Genomic DNA, 17,592 nt, shown 5'->3' with positions numbered 1-17,592 from the left:
TTGTAGGAACAGTCTGTGGAGGTGTTTGGATTTCTCCGCAGTAATTCAGGAAGTCCACGGGATGAATTGTACCCATTTTTTACTGAAATGGGCAAATTCTTCCAAAACAATTCTTAGTAGCATGATTTAATGTCTTTTATGGGAGTACAGAGACAATTCCAGAAAGCAAGGGAAAGTCCTGGGCAACAAATGAAGCTGAGTTCTTTATCATTTAGGCACTCATTCCTAGCTGTATTTTTGTTTTTCAAGCATGCTAACAGGATATTCTAATGAAGCTGGGCTTACACAGAATGTCATGTTGGTTTTGCTTATATTTGCACTATCTCTACAGCTGGTTCATTGGAGTGTACAAGAAAACGTGTGTTTTAAATTACAAAGTACAGGATGGTGATCGTGGATGAAAAATGCCTTTCTTTAAAATTAAGGCAGTCAAGATGCAAGAAATCTTTTTCTTAGAAGTACATGGTTAATTTTCACGTGGAAAAAAGTACAACTGAAGAGTGAAACACTCCTGTGTCAAGAACTTTAAGGTATCAGTAGACTTCCTCTGACTCCTTTCCCGTGTTTTCTAGCAGCTTTAGCCGCTCGATGTAGCATCAGTTGCTTTTTTTCAGCTTGTCCGTCTGGGATTTTAAGGAATACTGCCAACGCCGGTTCTCGCGCGGCGGAGGGCGGGCGGGGCTCGGCGCGGCGGAGGGCCGCCTCCCGCTCGCCTCTCTCTTTCCTGCTGCCGCTGCCAGGAAGTTGGAGAGGGGGTAGTCATTCTCTGCGCTGCTCCGGCCGGCGCTGGGTAGGGCTGGGGCGGCTTCCTCTGGACGTGAGGGACCCTGCCACGGGGATGTAGCGGGCCGCGGAGCCATGCGCGGCCCGGCGCTGCCCCGCACCTCGCTGGGGACGGTAAGTCACGGCGGGGACTTCGCCGCTCCCGACGGAGCGGGGCCGTGCGCCGGCGGGACACCGCCTCTCCCGGCGACAGCTCCGGTGCCGCGGATCTGCAGCCCACTGCGGGTCCGCAGAGCTGTGTCCGCCGTCGAGCTTTCGGGCCCGGGCTCTCTTCGACTCTCCCGGCCGCCGTCGGGCTCCCCGTCGCTGCCGGTCTGCGGACAGCTCGCTTTCTGCTCTCCCTCTCCGGCTGGCTGGGACTCCCCTCTCGGCAGCCCCATGCCGGGGCGGGCAGCAGCGGAGCAGGGCTCGGGGAGTCTGCGGGCGGGCGAGGCGGGCGGTCGTCGTCGCAGGGGAGGCTGGTGCGGGCGCCGGAGCGGCTGGAGCGGCGGTAGCGGGTCGGACAGCCGAGCCGCGCCATCCGTCGGGTGCCCGCGGGGAAGCAGGGCAGCGGCACTGCCGTGCTCGCCGCCTCCCTCCCGCCACTCCCCGCCCACCGCTGGGCACCGAGTTCTCTGCCGCCGTTTCCGGGATTTATCCCGACTCTGGGAAAAGGCGTCTGAGTTTACGGGAACGGCGGTAGATTCCCTGGAGCCCGCGGCGCGGCCGTTAACGCGCGGGGCGGTCCGGGCGCTGGGGCTCGCCGGGGCACCGAGCCGCCCGGCCGGGATCGGAGCCGCTCCGCTCCCGCCGCCGCTGTGCGGGGGCCGGGAACGAGCCGCCCCCGCTTTACTGTGCAGCCGGCCGCACACAAATGCCACTCTGCGGGCATCTGAACAGAGATTAGCGGGTTGTAGCTACGCCTCAAACCACGGGATTTGTATAAAAGCGAGTTCTGCTTTACCGGTAGATTTTCTTTAGCCTTCCCGGGCTTCGTGAGGCAAGACTTTTAAGCTTCCCATTGTGATTTTGCGAGCGAAAAAGTTGTAAAAGAAATTTGAGAGTTTTATGAATAACCTGATTGCCAGATGTGAATGGCTATCCAGTATCAGCAGATACGTGGTGAAGCTAGGACAGTGGAGTGGTGTCACTCAGCATCACAACGTGGCTATAAATTCTTCTGTAGAAGTTACAAGGTCAAACTATTTGTCGTTAAATACCTGAGCATCCTAGTAATGCACACTTGCACTTGGCTGCCCTGGACTTGTAATGTTGGGTTAGTTGATAATTTGTGGGGTTTGGGGGTTTTTTTTACCACTTGAAAGGTTTGGAAACCCGGTAATAGACTTAAAGCTAGCAATTGCAGGACAGTACGATTAAAACTCACGAGAAGGAATACCTTGACTCTAGCTGTGGATCACTTACCATCTTGAGACTTAGGGAGGATTCATAAACTATTGAATTATGGACAGATTTCGAAGCAGCTAGAAAACCTGAAAAGTGTGTTTCTAGCTTAGGAATAGAAGTGCACACATTTTGGTGTAATCAGATATTATATGTGATACTATTCATTCAGTTGGCAAAAAATGGAAAAACCTATCGGATTCCCCAAATTTATTATATTATCTTCAGTTAAATAAGATACTGGAGGAAGCATCCTTCAGTGGGATTTCTTTTTGAAGATGTTTTCCACTTCCTGTTTGCATTTCAACTTGTCAACAACATGCTGCTCCCTACAGATAATGTTTATCTTTTCAATAAAATCATATTTTTTTTTCCCCAGAGTTACAGGTCTCACTCTGTTGCATGCCCTTCCATCTGTCATTTATTTTGCATATTAACCTATTTGGCCTCACAGCCTTTCTTTTCTCAAAATTTCCTGTAGCCTTTTTCCATGCATTCACTCTTTCTGCCTGTCCTTGAACTCATTTTCAGGTCCTCTGCTTTTTTCCCATGCACTCCTGACTTTTACAGTGGACAAAATGGCATTCGTCTTCACTAAGGCCAGGGTGTTTTCTATCTCATTAAAAGAAAAAAAAATATAATAGAAGTTTCATTTATTAAATAAAATTACCTTTTATGAAGAAAAAAGACAAAGTAGCTATAAGGATACTTTTGGCACTGATTTCTTTTCAAAGTAAGGGCAGAAACTGCCATTTTGAAGTTAGAAGCTACATTATATAAAAACTGAAAACTAGGCCACCAGTTAGATTGTAAGAAAGAGCTATTGGGCCACCATCCTGTTTCCAGTAGTGACCAGTCACAGGTGCCTGCCAATGGTTTTGGAGCAGAGCAAGTGTACAGCAGCGAAAAATAAGAATACTTTGCTGACTTCCAGTGAGCTGGGACTATAGGAGTTTCCAAGTTGAAATGGCATCTTCGTTACAGTGTTGTTTTTTTTTTTTTTCCTTCTGCTGATGCATGTGGTGATCAGTTTTGGAACCAGGACAGATTTCTGGCAGAGCCAGCACTGTCTCAGGGACTCCCACACCTCAGCTACATGTTGGCTGTAAAAGTACCTCCCTGTGTTTGTTTTGAACCTCTCTGCTGCTTGTCTTATGTGATGCCTCTTAGTTCTTGTATTGGAAGAGACAGAGCATGCATCCCAGTTCACCTTCTCTTTGGCATTCATGACTTTGAGCTTGCTACAGTATCCTTGGCTCAGTTTTCTGTCTTATAGACTGGTATATTTTATAATTTCCTTTGTGGCTGTCAGTCTGTATCATTGATGGTCCTTTTTACTTTTCTTTGTATTATATCTGGGTAAATTTATATTCTTAATGTTGGGGACCAGAACTGCAGTCCAGATTGAATCCTTTATATATTGTCATAACAACACACTTGGTTATGTTCTCAAATCCTTTCCTAATAATTAATAGCACTTGATTGCATTTCTGATTTTTTCCTCCAATCAGACTAATTGAACATTTACTGCTTATTAATCTAATTTTAATTTCTATTTTTAGGACTAACTACTTCTAGCCAAATGAAACGTTTATATTAGGGTCTGTACCAAGTACACTTATGTGGAAATTCTTGTTCTCGCAAGTAGCCAGTACTGATAGTTTGTATGCCTTTCCCTTTTCATTAGGTAATCAATTTTCTGCAGTAGCAATATTATTTGTGGTAAACCCAGTGTTGTAATTTTGCTCTTTCTTACCCATTTCCTTTAGTCATCACAAAGAAGTTGTGTTTGTATTTGGGGCAGATGCCTTGTGTTCTCTTTTGTAATCTCTGGATAGCCGAGTGCTTCCTTTGCTAACACATATCTTTGAGATATGCTTTTAGGACCCTGACAGTGGAAAGCATATCTCAAAGCACTGTCACTACATTTCTCTATTAAACAAACAGCAATATATCTGTTCTGATCAGTAGGACTCAGCATTTGACAATTAACCTGCCATAAAAATTCACCTAGTGAGTCACTGAGGGGCATGAGCAGGTCCATGTGCGGTTCAGTGTGGGCAGGGGCAGAGCGCTCATGCCCCGCTGAAAATCATTTCAGGATGGAAAAGTAAAGACCCCGCTGAACCTTCCCATGGCTCCTGTTCCATCAGCACTCTGATGTGAGGCTGTACAGCAGCACAGTGGAACTCAGCCCTGAAAACAGGCAGACAAAGTGCTGGGGTGTCGAGGGTCAGTGAATGTGGCACTCTGTGTTCAGCACAGTGTCCTCAGAGGGAAAACTTCCAAAGAAATTTTCTTACGGTCGTTATCACCTAATGACTTCTCCATTATTTTCTTAATCTCTACTAATATGAAATAACTTTATATACTTAATGATATTTTATGATGTGAAGTCCACAATCTTTATAGATAATCACAGTTTTCTCTTGGTTTGTAAGTTAAGATTTCTAAGGCCTTTCTTAATTGTATCAAAGCTATTACTAGTCTTCTGATTTTAGACAGGGCCTGAAATACAGCATTCTTTCATCTGATCTTCAAAAAATGGAAGATTATTTATAATAGTAGTTCTTGTAGCCTTCTTTTGTCCTTTCTAGATTTTAGTGAGCAATGACAAAAGCTTCCTGCAAATATTGCTTGAATGCAGATTTCTCAATGCGTAAAGCAGAAGTTCTTGTTTCCCTTTCATCTTTGTTTAGGAAACTAAAACAGATGCAAAGCTCAAAGAGCTTTTGGAAATGGCTGAACCAGACAAAGAACATAAGGGTAAATCCTGTACCCTGATTTCTTTGGTAGCTCATTAGTCTGAGTAAGATATTGATTTTCATTCAAGTCTCCAAACTGACTAATTTTTTATGACTCATTAAAAAGGCTAAAAGATGATTCATATGTAGAATACTTGTGCATGGGTCGTGTGTCATGTTGGATTCTTAAGCCAAGGTAACTTGCTGTTACAAAATAATTTGAGACTCTAATGACTCATAATGCCTTGTATTTGCAGGCAGTTATTTAGTTTAAAAATGGAATTTGCAAAATGGAAGCCTTTTTTGAGAGCAGTGGTTGATTAAGTTATTACAATGGAATCTTCATGCAACTTGGTCCCTGAAGATTAAGGATGACAAACTAAACATATTTATATGAATCAAATATTTATTTCACTGATGATGGTAATGCTGAGACTAAAAGACTTAATTCATAATTATTTACAACACAATATAGATAGTTATAACTACTAGTATGGTGTGGTTTTTGAAGCAAGAGTATTAAAGGTAGCAAAATGACCTGTGTGTCTCTGTACCCATTCCCTCCACCCTTCTCCCTGCAGGAGGAGCCTGGCAGGTTGCAGCAGGGCTGCAGCCATTCATGCTGAATAATTTGGTATTTCCCAGTCTTGTGAGGTGATAATATGGGATAGCACTGACATGCTGCACAAGTACTGTGCTTTATGTCTTCTTGTCCTGAGAACACTGCTCTCAGATGTCCCTTATTTCCACCCTCTCACCCATCTTTCTGGCATCTTGCTCTGTTCTTCACTTTTATCTTTGCCCTTGCTTTCTTCCTTTGCCTTTTTCTGGAGGATATCACCTCATTGCAGTTCTTGTGCATGGCCTGGTGAGGCAGAAGCAGAAACAAGGGTGTAAATTGTAGTGGTGGCAGTGATTCAAGAATATTTGAGTGTGAAAATTGTCTCAGCTGACAAAATCTTGCATAGAAGAGCTTTTGGGCTTGTGCTGTTGTGCCATTTTTCATTGTAGGTGAAGTGCTGGCATAAGGCATGGGAAGGAACTAGGGCTGCCTTGTATGTAAGGAAAATGTGCAGGGAACACAGCTGTCTCCCAGAGGGGTGAAATGTTTTAAGGAAGCAGCATTCTGCCATATTTTGGTTATTCCTGTAGCAGTTTCAGAAGTAAACCCTAGAGTTTCTACTGACTCTGTTTTCCCTGGGTGATCCCTACTCACTGAGATGAGTGAGTAGGTATGAATCAGTGGTGTGCATCACATGTGGTTTGAATCACTTGGCTTAGGTAATACACGTTGTCTCTGGGAAGTTGCTTAGTGGGTACTGTTTTTTTTATCCTGGCCAGTGGACTGAACTGTACATCTGAAAATGGAAATTCAGTTTATTTCACTTGCAGAAGACCTATAAACTTTGCCTCAGCAAACTCTTATCAATGACTTGAGGCTTCAGTGCTTGGTGAACTGAGATAAATCTGGCTGGCAGTGTTCCTCAGGGCTCAATTCTAGGGCCAGTTCTGTTCAGTGTATTTATTCTAGATAAATTTGAGCATTGATTATTGGAATGAAATTGTGCAAGTCCAAATGCTGGATTCTGAAGCTTGGGACTGTGTCAACTCCAGGCATACATCTAAACTGGGAATGTCTAGGGGGTGCCCTGCAGGGAGGGCCCTGGGGGTGGGCAGGAGCTCAGTGAGTCAGCAGGACTCAGCCCAGAGGGCTGTCCCTGTCCTGGGGGGCATCAAACACGGCAGCACAGCCTGGCAGAGGGGGGATCACTGCTGTTCTCAGTGCTGGTGCAGCCTCATCCGAGTGCTGGCAGCAGTTTGGAGCCTCACAAAGATTTGAAGATCTTTGAATGCGTCTAGAGGAGGGAAAACTGCTAAAGAATTTTTAAATATCAGGCTCTTACCTCCGTCAGACAGATTTATTGGTAAAAACAACTGTGTTAAATGGTAGTTTAAGCCAGGTGTCTCAAAAAAGGGACCCCCAACAAGGAAATCCCTGGGCAATTACACCCTTATGGTCTAAACTCTCTATCCCTGAAGTCACAGTCTGGATCAAAAACATGACTATAAAGGAGTCTTCTTACTCTTCGTAGGGTCACTCTTTCACTACCAAGTGGTTGCCATGTGGTCACCTTCATATCCTCTTAGGTTAGTTTTGCTGAGGGTTTTGATCAGTTCTGTAGTCCATGTTGTAATCTGGTTGTCACAGTTCATATACCACAAGTTATATGCCTTCCATCTGAAGCAGAACAGACTATTCTAATTTCATGTATTACCGAAATTTGATGAAATTGTTCATTGGTATAAATCAGTGTATTGCTGAATGGCTTGGGGAGGTGCTTAAGACAGCGGTGTTTTGTTTTTTTTTCCATCATGTGAATGATTTTGCTGGATAGCTGAGTCTTAGGGATGTGTCGCTTGTGGCCGGTGACTCTCTATTCCTCAGACTGTGGTCTGTAATGTATTAACTCTGCTTTGATGACACTTACGGATATGCTTTCACTAAATCTGAAAAATTAAAAGCACTTCTGTTTTCTTTTGGCTTTGAATGTGTATTTTCTCTGTATTTTTGGCTTAATCTTTGATGCTTTCCTCTTCTTTGTATTGCTGATTTGTGTGACTTATGGACTGACTGTTTATATTCTCTTATCAGGGATTAATCACTGCCTATAGAATCAGGATGTTTTTATTGTTGCTGTGTGCCAGATAATCTGTGTGAAGGATTTTTCATCCATTTTCCTGCAAGCAATAAATCTTGTAATGCTAGCTGCTGAAACAATTTTTAGTTTCTCTGAGGAGTTGTTGGAGTGCTTACAATTATTCTGTGGTCAGTTAATTAAGTCTGAAATTATATCTATTTAAATATGTGGTTCTTGTTTTTCCTGTCCACCATTTAACATCTGGTTCATTGAATATGTCAGAGCTCTCTGAAAAACGATGCTTTAGCTTTCTCAGAGTTGCAAACTCCATCCTTCTTGAGGTTTAGGTTACTTTTATGTATGTATCTTTCTCCCCTAAGGCTTTAAATCTGAAAGAGAAACACAACAGTGTAGGGCTGTCTTAGCCATTTCATTCTATGTACTTGCTACCACAAAATGTGGTTTACCCTTATTGGTTTACTTTGCTTTTGCTATAACTCTCCTAGCCGAAAAAGCAAAAGAAACCCAACCAATCGAACAAAGGAACACTGAAGCTGTGCCTGTATTGCAGGGCATCTTCAAAAACACAATTTCCGAAAGACAAGCTGGGAAAACATTACAATTACAGGGAAGGTAGTGTAGTAAAACTTTGAGATTATATTGGTAAGGCAGTGTTCATTTGCAAAAAAAATAGTTAATTTTCATCGGTCACATGATCTGATACATAGAATTCATTGGTACATCTTGTAACATGCTCAGATGCATCAACACATGGATGTCCAGATAGTGTGGTCAGGATCACTTATGAGCAAAGAGGATGACAAGGGATGCAGGTTGCCAAGTCTTAATCATATTGCTGGACTTCTTCATGGTACTATAAAGTAGTTTTTGCACAAATCTTTCATACTTTTCAGGACCCATTGGTTGGTATGGGATGGGTCTTTGCTGTAGAAACTTGCTGACTGCAGCAAGTTGGGCCAGGTTTTTACTGGTTTTGTTTTGTTGGGTTTTTTTTTTACCTTTTTGTTGTTGCATGTTTATTTCTTTATCTTAATGTTTGAAATGCATGCTGAGGTCTGTTTTTCTATTGGGCCAACAGGCAAAGGAGTTGTATTTGTGATATGCTGCAATCTTCTTACCATCCTTCCGGTATAAGATCTTTTGCTGATGAGTCATTTATGCTGTGGTCTTACCAGAGTGGAGACCTTTTGGCCATTACATAAGCAGTATATTTCTCAATTTTAATGCTAGGAATCGTGTTGTGAAAACAGTGTCCAAGGAATGGCATCCTTCATTATTGGTACAGGCTGTGCTTTTAACCCTTGGTTCATGTGTATGTGGGTGTACAAAGTTACACTCTCTTACAGTCATATGGCAGTTATGCCAATCTTAATATTTCTGTTAAGATTGGCATGACAACACTAACTTTCAAGTGGAAAAATAGAAATCAAATCTTAAAGGAGTTTAAAACAAGAAGAAACTGTGTATTTTTGTGTCAAACTGTACAGGCTGATTGTTAACAGATGCAGTTTAGAGGAAAAATGCACATTTGACACTGGGAGAAGTCAAAAAACTAACTTTCCCACATTTCTAGCTCTGGCTTGCTCAGGAGGCATTTTGGAAGATTTCCTGTACTTTGCAGGCAGTGAGATCCTCCTTTGCTGTCTTATTCCAAACTTCCCATCTTGTGTATTTATTCAGTAGAACTTCAAGTACTGGGTGCATTCTTCTCTGTGGAACTGTTTCTACATGGACAGCCTTACTGCCTTCCTTAATAAAAACATTTCTTTGCTGTTGTGTAACTTTTATGCAAGCTGCAGCATTTTCAAGGCATTCCATGTATAAAACACACATCATGAAAAATATTTGTTTTATATACAACCAGTTTGCCATAGAGGCAATTGAACAGTATATTAATATCACAGATGGCAGGCATTGGTTTGTTAGGGTTTATTTTTGTAAATATCTCCCCACACACATTTGCCAGTGGAGGGTCCCATTACCAGAATTAGCCAAGTAAACTGAACTCATGATTTAATTCTAAGTGCGGAAGTCAGAGGTGCAGTCTGCAGGAGGATATAATGTTTTTTCACCTTGTTTCTCTCCTCTCCCTCCCTTCCTCTCTATTTACAGGTTATTCTAATTTTTGTCTGTGTGTTGACAAAGGAATCTGTAGAAATTACTCCACTACCATATAGACTGCAAGTCCGTCAGGTAGCTTTGGATGGAAGAGACCCCTCAAACCCTTTGAGGAGAGAAAAGAAACAGATGCACTGTCAACTAGGACAATACCTACACCCCAGAAAGACCCACTGCTGCATGAGGTGTCATGCAGGTACACAAAATAAATACAGTATAGTGACTTTCACCTTGGAGGCATTTCCCTGTCCTGCACTCTTAAACTGTCTCTTTCCTACGGCTAATCAACTCTCCCTTTGCTCGGTACCTATCCCTAAATTCAGATAAATTCTTATTCCTTTTATTTATTCGTATTCCTTTTCTCCTCTTATGGGCTGTCAGTGTCATTCACAGTGGTGAGAGAAAGCATACTTGTTCCTTATGCCATCAATCCCAAGGTTTCTTTGAGGAACCGGTGACTCCTGTCCTCACTTAGACAATGCATGTGCCTTCCTGTCAGAGCTCTGTTAAGTGAATTTCTTGCAGGTACCTACAAGGCAAAAGACTGTGATGGGCCCAACCAGGCAACTGTCTGTCTTCCTTGTGCCAAGGGCACATTCACAGCTGTTGATAACACCATGTCTAAATGCTTCCGGTGCACACGCTGTCATGCAGGTGAGTTACTGTCAGATCTGCAGGATCTGAGGAAAATGGTGGTGGATGAGGGCTGCAGAGGATGGCAAAGGTGAGCAAGGGAGCTTGGAAAAGTAAGCAATTGAATGAGTAAGACAGTGTATGGGGAGTGTTTAGGGGCAGCAGGAATAAGGGTCACCAAATTAGTGCAGTCTAAGATGCAGTTTGCAGGTCTTTCTGGCCTTTTTCTGTGAAAATTAGGGGAGAACAATACCTATCATCATAACTGCTCTCAGCTGAAGGTGAAGGAAGAGGCTGGAGTAATAATTTCTCCTTTCTTTCTTCAGAACTCCAACAGATAGTAGAGACCCCCTGCACCCCACAGCAAGATACTATATGTGGCTGTCAGAAGAATCAGTATCAGGTTGATTCTGAGTCTGAATTCTTCCAGTGTAGGAACTGCAGCTCATGTGCCAATGGGATTATTGCCAGCTGTGAGTATGGCATGGATATGGCTCCAGTGCAGATGTACTGTAGTAGGGTAGACTTTCTGATATGCTACAATGCCTTGCACTGAAAGGATGGTAGTTTTGGAACAACTAGGGCTTGGCTGCCCTCTTTCCCCAGAAAGACTGTGATTTTTTGCTTCCTCTGGCATCAATCCCTGTTTCTTATCATAGCTGCTTTCTTTTGTCCTTGAAGGGTTTCTTGGTTTTGGCTGTTGTGAGGAGCTACTTTCTACTTAATTTTGGTGCCTCTGCCTTGCCTGTCCTGAAGCAAAGTCTTTTTGTTCTAGAGCAGGTTTCCCCTTACTTTCTTTGTTTGTCTTTCTCTTGATGCTCACCGCATTTCCCCTACCAACTGCTGGAAGCACTTGGAATACGATGGATGGAAATACCTTTGGTCCCAGTGCTCAGCTGAACTGCTTGTCAGTCAGTTGCTGAACGAGCACAGTGTTCTGTGCAGTGTTCTAAAGAAAAGACCTGCTAGTAATATTGAACTACAGTGGCATTGGGCATTACCTTGTGATGATGCCAGTGTCTGGGAGAAGTACTTGTGTTAGCTGTCCCAAGGTGCCTCATCTCCTCATCAGAGATCTTAAACACTACTGCCTGTAGTCTAGATCTTTCCATATACCTTTAAAATCTTCTTTTCATGTGTGATAACTGAGAAAGCACGAGTCAGTATTGGATGCAACACTGACTTTATATCCTTGATTAGCTGTTTTATAAGGTTGCACAGGCAGATCTGACTGTGCAGCCAAACAAGACAGCACACATCTGTGCCCATTCACATGTTGACTGGTCTTCCAAGTCTGCACATACATACATTCCTTAGTTGCTGCCTTCCAGCCCAAGGACACACACTCCCCTCTGAACATCTTATTCAGCGGGTCATGATCTGTACAAAAGACACAATTATAATTAATTTAGTCATTATTCTTTAATCATCCAGCAAGCCATGCTTCCAGTCCAGCTGCTCCCACGCCCTCCTTGTATTAAAGCTATCCTCTCTTTGCAAACTGTGCTGCTCCTGATCCCTTTCCCATCTCTTACCCTGCTCAGTGTGAGGTTTGCTGTTTCACTGGTGAATGTGTTCCCTCTAGTGCTCAATCACCTTGTCACAGTTTCCACACAAGCCTTGAGCAACTTCCTTCCCTCTTCGCTGATGTACAACTGTTTTCTTCCCATCCCTCACTTGCCACAGAATGCATACTCCTTATTCTAGTACAATTTCCCCTCCTCTCATGCAATTTGATGTCCTTCCATCACTGTTCCTGCCTGCTCCTCCCCACACCTGTTTTACTCAGGCTCTCTCCTGTGACTTACTTAGAAGCAATAGTTCTTTAATTTCTTCCACTTACAACATCAGAAGAGTGCTTATGTGTTCCATGACTTGAAGTGATGTCTCCCTGCCCAGAACTGACTTCCTCACCAGTTCCAGCTGCTCAGGAACCTCTTCTCCCACAACTTGGCCTGACTAATGTGGTTCCCCCTTCCTGTCATGCTTGAACTTAAGTGACTTTTACTGCTTTTTTGCACATTATACTAATTTCAACTGCTCTGCAATTATAGTCCCTTTCCAAACCTCTACAGAGGTGCCAACCTTCATAACAGTGGCACTCTTATTTTTATTACTTCTATCTTCCCCCAGCTCTGTTTTTATATGTAGATCAAATCCTTTCTCTTGCTCAGTAGCAGTTTTCCAGGCTTAAAAAAGGATAATCTCTCATGTATCTTGGATTGGATTTTTTCCCTTTATTTTCTTCTCTGTCCAGATAATGCAACAGTTTCTGGTTTTTTTTCTTTTTTTTCCTCTACAGGTTCAAAAAACAAAGATGCAATTTGCAGGTGTAAGCCTCAGTTCTTCTTGTCACGTAGTAATATTTGCAAGCCTTGCAACAGGTAAGCTTTTTTACTCCGTATGCCCCACTGCTGAGTAGGAGAGACAGAAGGAGCTCCACAGGGCAAAGAAATTCTCACAACTCTTTTTATCTAGACATAACTTTACAATATTTTAATTGCCCTTCTGGGGCAAGTGGGTCTTCACCCTGAGTCTCTTCCATCAGTAGGCATCAGCCCACTGAGAGCCCAAAGTCACTAGTCATACTGCATTGCTCTGCTTTGCAGGCTTACCTGGATTCGTCTGTTAATTAGGATGGTTGCAAACGGCTAGAGTTTCATTGCATGCATACTCACCCCTCTGATTTGCGCTTTCAGCTGCACTGGAGAAGACTGCTTGCGGTGTCCTAGCCCAGTCACTACCTCACAGACTTCATCTGGGCTGAGTGAGTACTCAGGGGACTGATGGGTAGTGGAATCTTTTCATTGTGGGGAGTTGTTCTCTTAATGCCTTAATGTAAAGGGTTATATTTTTCAATTTGTCAAACCATTATCCTTTTTCTCCCTATCATTTGCAAATCTTTACTTGCTGTTTTTCCTCTATCACTTACCTCTTCTTTTCTTAGTCACTCATGCATTTGCTCTCTTCCTTTTGTTCAGATGGAAACATTGTACTTGGCACCCTTGTTGCAATATTTGGATTTATCTCTATCCTCTTCGTTGCACATAAAGTAGGGAAGCTGGTCCTGAAAAAAAGGGTAGTGTTGTCTTTCAACTCCTGTGGTGAGTACAATGACATGTGCAGTGATATTAATTGGGATAGACAGTGTTTCTCTGTGTGGTTTTGTGTGTGCATGTGCGTGAGGGAGAAAGTGGAATCCCCTTATTCTGCTCTGCTGCAAGGCCCAAGTAGCCCAAGAACGAAATAGTCAAGGCTCTTGTTGCAGTTCTGCATCCAAACCCATAGCTGTGACTGGAAGTGCACATGAACTTATTTCTGGGATGTGTATTTTGCTATAAAACATTTTTGAGGGCAGGATTGTGAATAGCTGCTTTCTGGTTTTCTCTGGAATGAGAGGAAGTGAAAATAATTTCTGCTTTTTTCTTTCTTTCTTTGCAGTTTCTTTACCACAGACAACCAAGGAGACAGTATCAGAGGTGAGCAGGATGATGGGTATAAGAGCTTACTTTCCACTTTCAAACGTGTTAGTCTAGTATCTGGAGCAATATTTTTCCCCATGGGCTATTTTCAGGCTTTGTATTTTCAAGTGAGCTGATAATAGGGTTGTTTAACTCAGAAGTCTTTTCCTGTAGAGGGTAGAGCCAATAACACTTTACTTCCTCTCTTCTAGAGGATGCTTTTCAAATTCCTGGCTTTTTTCTTTTTTTCTTTTTTCCTGGATCCGTTTTTTTCTGGATAGTTGGTTCTTAATCCCCTTTTCTCTCTGGGTACCCCAAGCTTGGAGGATTTAAATAATTTTACTTCACTGTCAGTGCTGCTTCACAGTATTCTCTGAGGTCCAAGGTAACTGCAAATAAGATGGCCCATGCAGAAGCTGAGGTGGGGTTTTTGCAGCCTTAGAGAGGAGGCTGATGGAAAGGTAACATGTGGAGCTTCTAGAATGGTGGTGATTTTGGGTCCCAGCCTTACTTGATTTTGTAAATAAGTATTTTTTTCCAGACTGCTGTTTTATGGTGACAAAAGAAAGTTAAACCCTTTTGGGTTCTGCTGGAAAGAAATGTTTAGTATCTTCTGCTGAAACAAGGCATGTAGGAAGAATTAAGATCTCAACACCCACTCCCACCCATCTTGGATAAATTTTAGCATATAAAGCTAGTTGTTACTTGCAGGAGACAGATGTACTGTGCTGCTGTGGGTGATTCTGGACTATGTAATGTGTCTTTCAGGGTGAGGAAAAGAGAAATGAAATTTCCACCCTTGTTCCTAAGTCCCAGAAGGAAACAGAATTGCAAGTAAATGCAACGGTATCATCTGAACCTCTGCCACAGAGTTCACCTGAGTTACCAGACTGTGTCAGACCTGCCAGGAAGACACAGCTTCCAGACAGTAAGTGAAACTCCTTCATCCTTCTCTCCTTCCCTAGTCAAACAAGAACCTAATTATGCAGATGCAGCTAGGGGTATACTGGACAGACCTTACCCAGTGTACGTGACCTGAATGTGTACCCTGTGCATAGCACAGTAAAAAGACAGAAGCATGCTCAGAGCCTATGAGTCTGTATATACTAAATATCTGTGCAAGGCCTTTCTGTTGTCCCTTTTTCTTACTAGCAAAATGGATTGTCATATGTGTTGATACGTTGTCAGTGTTAATGCCTCTGGGATAGTGACCCAGAATAATTTCAATAATTCATTCTTTTTCAAGAATGTATGGCAGCAAGGTCCTAAGCAAATGTGCTTGACTCTGCTCATAACCTTATACAAGAGCATGTGGAAACATTCCTATTACGTTTTGGGGGATAAGAGCAAGTTTGGACATCACACGAGTCATTGTGATTACTTTGGAAAACTGCAGAAGACTTGAACGAGAGGGGGAGATGTAAGATACCAAGCCAATCTCCAGCCCTGGATTATTCACATCCTCCTTGAGGTTGAAGAATCTTGCTTCTCATGGTTTTCTCTCTTTATCACAGACCCTGCTATTCTGTACACTGTGGTGGATCAGGTGCCGCCGTCTCGGTGGAAGGAGTTTGTGCGGCGCCTGGGCCTCAGTGACTATGACCTGGAGCGGATTGAGCTGGAGCACCGGCGCTTGCGAGACGCCCAGTATGAGATGCTCAGACTGTGGAAACTGCAGCTGGGCCATGCTGCCACTGTGGAGCACATCAGCTGTGTTCTCAACCAGATGGAGCTCAGTGGCTGCAGTGACGCTGTCCAAGAAGCTTTGCTAAACCAGAACTCTCCTCAACTTTGCAGCCACCACAACCATCTTTAATCTATTTCTGCTTTTAGCTGCCTTTGACTATTAAGAGGGGATCATAGCTCTCTTTTTTCCCTGTATCTCCATCTTTGTAACATTCGTCAGCTGGGTTTGTTGGAAACAGCAGCATATTCTGCTGGAGGAAGTCTGAGGTTTGCTTCTTAACCACCATGTAGTTCAACACCTTAAAGCCACAGCAGACCTCTGCAACACCTCCTTTCCCAAGTAGGGAAAGCACCTCATAAAAGAAGTGGTGTGTGGACTCTGACCAAGATGCAAATAGGAGCTCTGAATGACTTGATCACTGATCAGTTTCTATGGACAAGTTGTTGCTGGAACAGATGCTCCACACATCATGTGGTGGGCAAACTTGTAGGGTGCTTTGGTTAAGCTGACCGTTCAGATATCAAAGTACTCACTCACTTCTTGCAGATCTATTTTTCTGCGAGATCAACCAGTTGAAGTGGCTCATATTGCAGCCTTTTGATAGCCAAATCTGACTCAGAGGAAGTGGTGGGAGGATGTGCCTATTTCTGGGAGCAGGAGAGGATTGCCCCCTCTTGGTGTCAACCACTAGCAACTAGTAGGTATCGCTGTAGCAAAAGACTCCTGGAGATGCAGAGTTGGTTCTCTGCCAGAAACAGGAGGACATTATTCTTTCTACACCATGTCCCTCAGGCTCAAGAGGAGTAGGGATTCCAAGCCAGTGAGTCAGATAAGAGGCTTGGTGCTTTTTTTCTCAAGCTTTTTTTCTGTATCTAGAAACAATCTAAATTAGCATTAACAGAACATCTGCCTGTGTGTTTGTCCAAGTGCAGGGTGGCAAGGAGTGTGTGCATCTGCCTGGGTGAGGTGGTACCAATGCATGAGCATAGGTAGCATGAACACCTCTGCAAATCTGTGTTTGCACATGGGTTGGTAGGCTTGTGTTTACCTGCTTATCTACATATGGATGATTCAATGAATCTAACTGCAAATGGGACTGTGTATGTGCCTGTATAGATACTTTAGCAACTGTTGAATAACTTCACACTACTTCCTGGACTGCATTCTGTGACTGCTGCTTGGCTGTGGGACCCATTCGGTACCATCTCCAGCCTGTCTCCATCACTTTTTCACTGGAATTACCCTGGGTGAGCCAGACATGAAAAAAAAATCAATCAGCCTGCACCAGTGCAGGTTGTCCACTTTTCTGTAGCATGGATTTTTTCAGTCTCTAGTCCCTTGACCAGAGAGAAACTTTCTATTGTAAATACACTAAATGTTCTGAATTAAAGTGAATATTTTAAAGTCTGTTTTGGTTTTGCTCATATCAGCTTATTTTCTGTGACTGTGACTGGGGCAGAGGAAGGGGAATAACTTACAGAAGTGTCAAGAGTGGATGGCTTGGTGATCTCGTGTATTTTTTTAACAAAACACTCAAGTTTTATGTACTTTGGTATGTAAAACTTAGCTGACTTCACACCACAAGAAGCTAGCTAGCTGAGTGCAGAAAGTAGGACTGAAATGAAATCCAGTTGCAGGTCTTCTCAGATATTCAAGAATATGAATGCCAGCACATTTAGAGAGAATTTTTAAACAATATACAGTGAGTCATTTGGATTTGTATCTGGCTTTTTAAACAGGAAAATATCTTTAAATAAAAAAATAATAATAGATTATACTTTAATGTTAATCTTACATGTTTTTGTCTGAGGAACCAAAGCACCATGTTAAATAAGGAAGACTACTCCTATTCCACTTGAAAGACACCTACTTGAAACTTGGAAGTTCCTGACAGTCAGTGCTAAAGCCAGGAACTGAAGTCAGTTTTAATTCCCCATTTGAGGCTTTGTTTTGCTGTGCTTACATCCTGTTTTACTTGAGGATGATTTTGTTGCTGGTTTTTTTTTTTTTTTTTTTAATCAGAGACGTATAAAGCACATTGCAATACAATTTTCTTTCATAATTTATGTTAGACAAGCACAACAGCATGATAATTATTAGAAGTATATATGTATATTGAAAGA

General features: G+C 42.8%; 1 protein-coding gene across 1 annotated transcript; it reads left to right on the top strand.

Moving 5' to 3' along the window:
- Nucleotides 1–412: 412 nt before the first annotated feature.
- TNFRSF1A (TNF receptor superfamily member 1A) lies at nt 413–16,876 on the top strand. Its single transcript, XM_079305791.1, has 10 exons — nt 413–897; nt 9,683–9,884; nt 10,214–10,342; nt 10,648–10,794; nt 12,624–12,705; nt 13,021–13,088; nt 13,303–13,425; nt 13,763–13,800; nt 14,551–14,710; nt 15,297–16,876. Exons 1-10 carry the CDS (start codon nt 859–861, stop codon nt 15,596–15,598), a joined length of 1,290 nt encoding a protein of 429 aa, XP_079161917.1. The 5' UTR covers nt 413–858; the 3' UTR covers nt 15,599–16,876.
- Nucleotides 16,877–17,592: the final 716 nt, after the last annotated feature.

This window comes from Erithacus rubecula (assembly GCF_903797595.1).
Source record: "Erithacus rubecula genome assembly, chromosome: 1".
Classification (NCBI taxonomy): Eukaryota; Metazoa; Chordata; class Aves; order Passeriformes; family Muscicapidae; genus Erithacus; species Erithacus rubecula.
The sequence above is the reverse complement of the archived record's forward strand: the minus strand, read 5'-3'. Positions and strand labels throughout refer to the sequence as shown.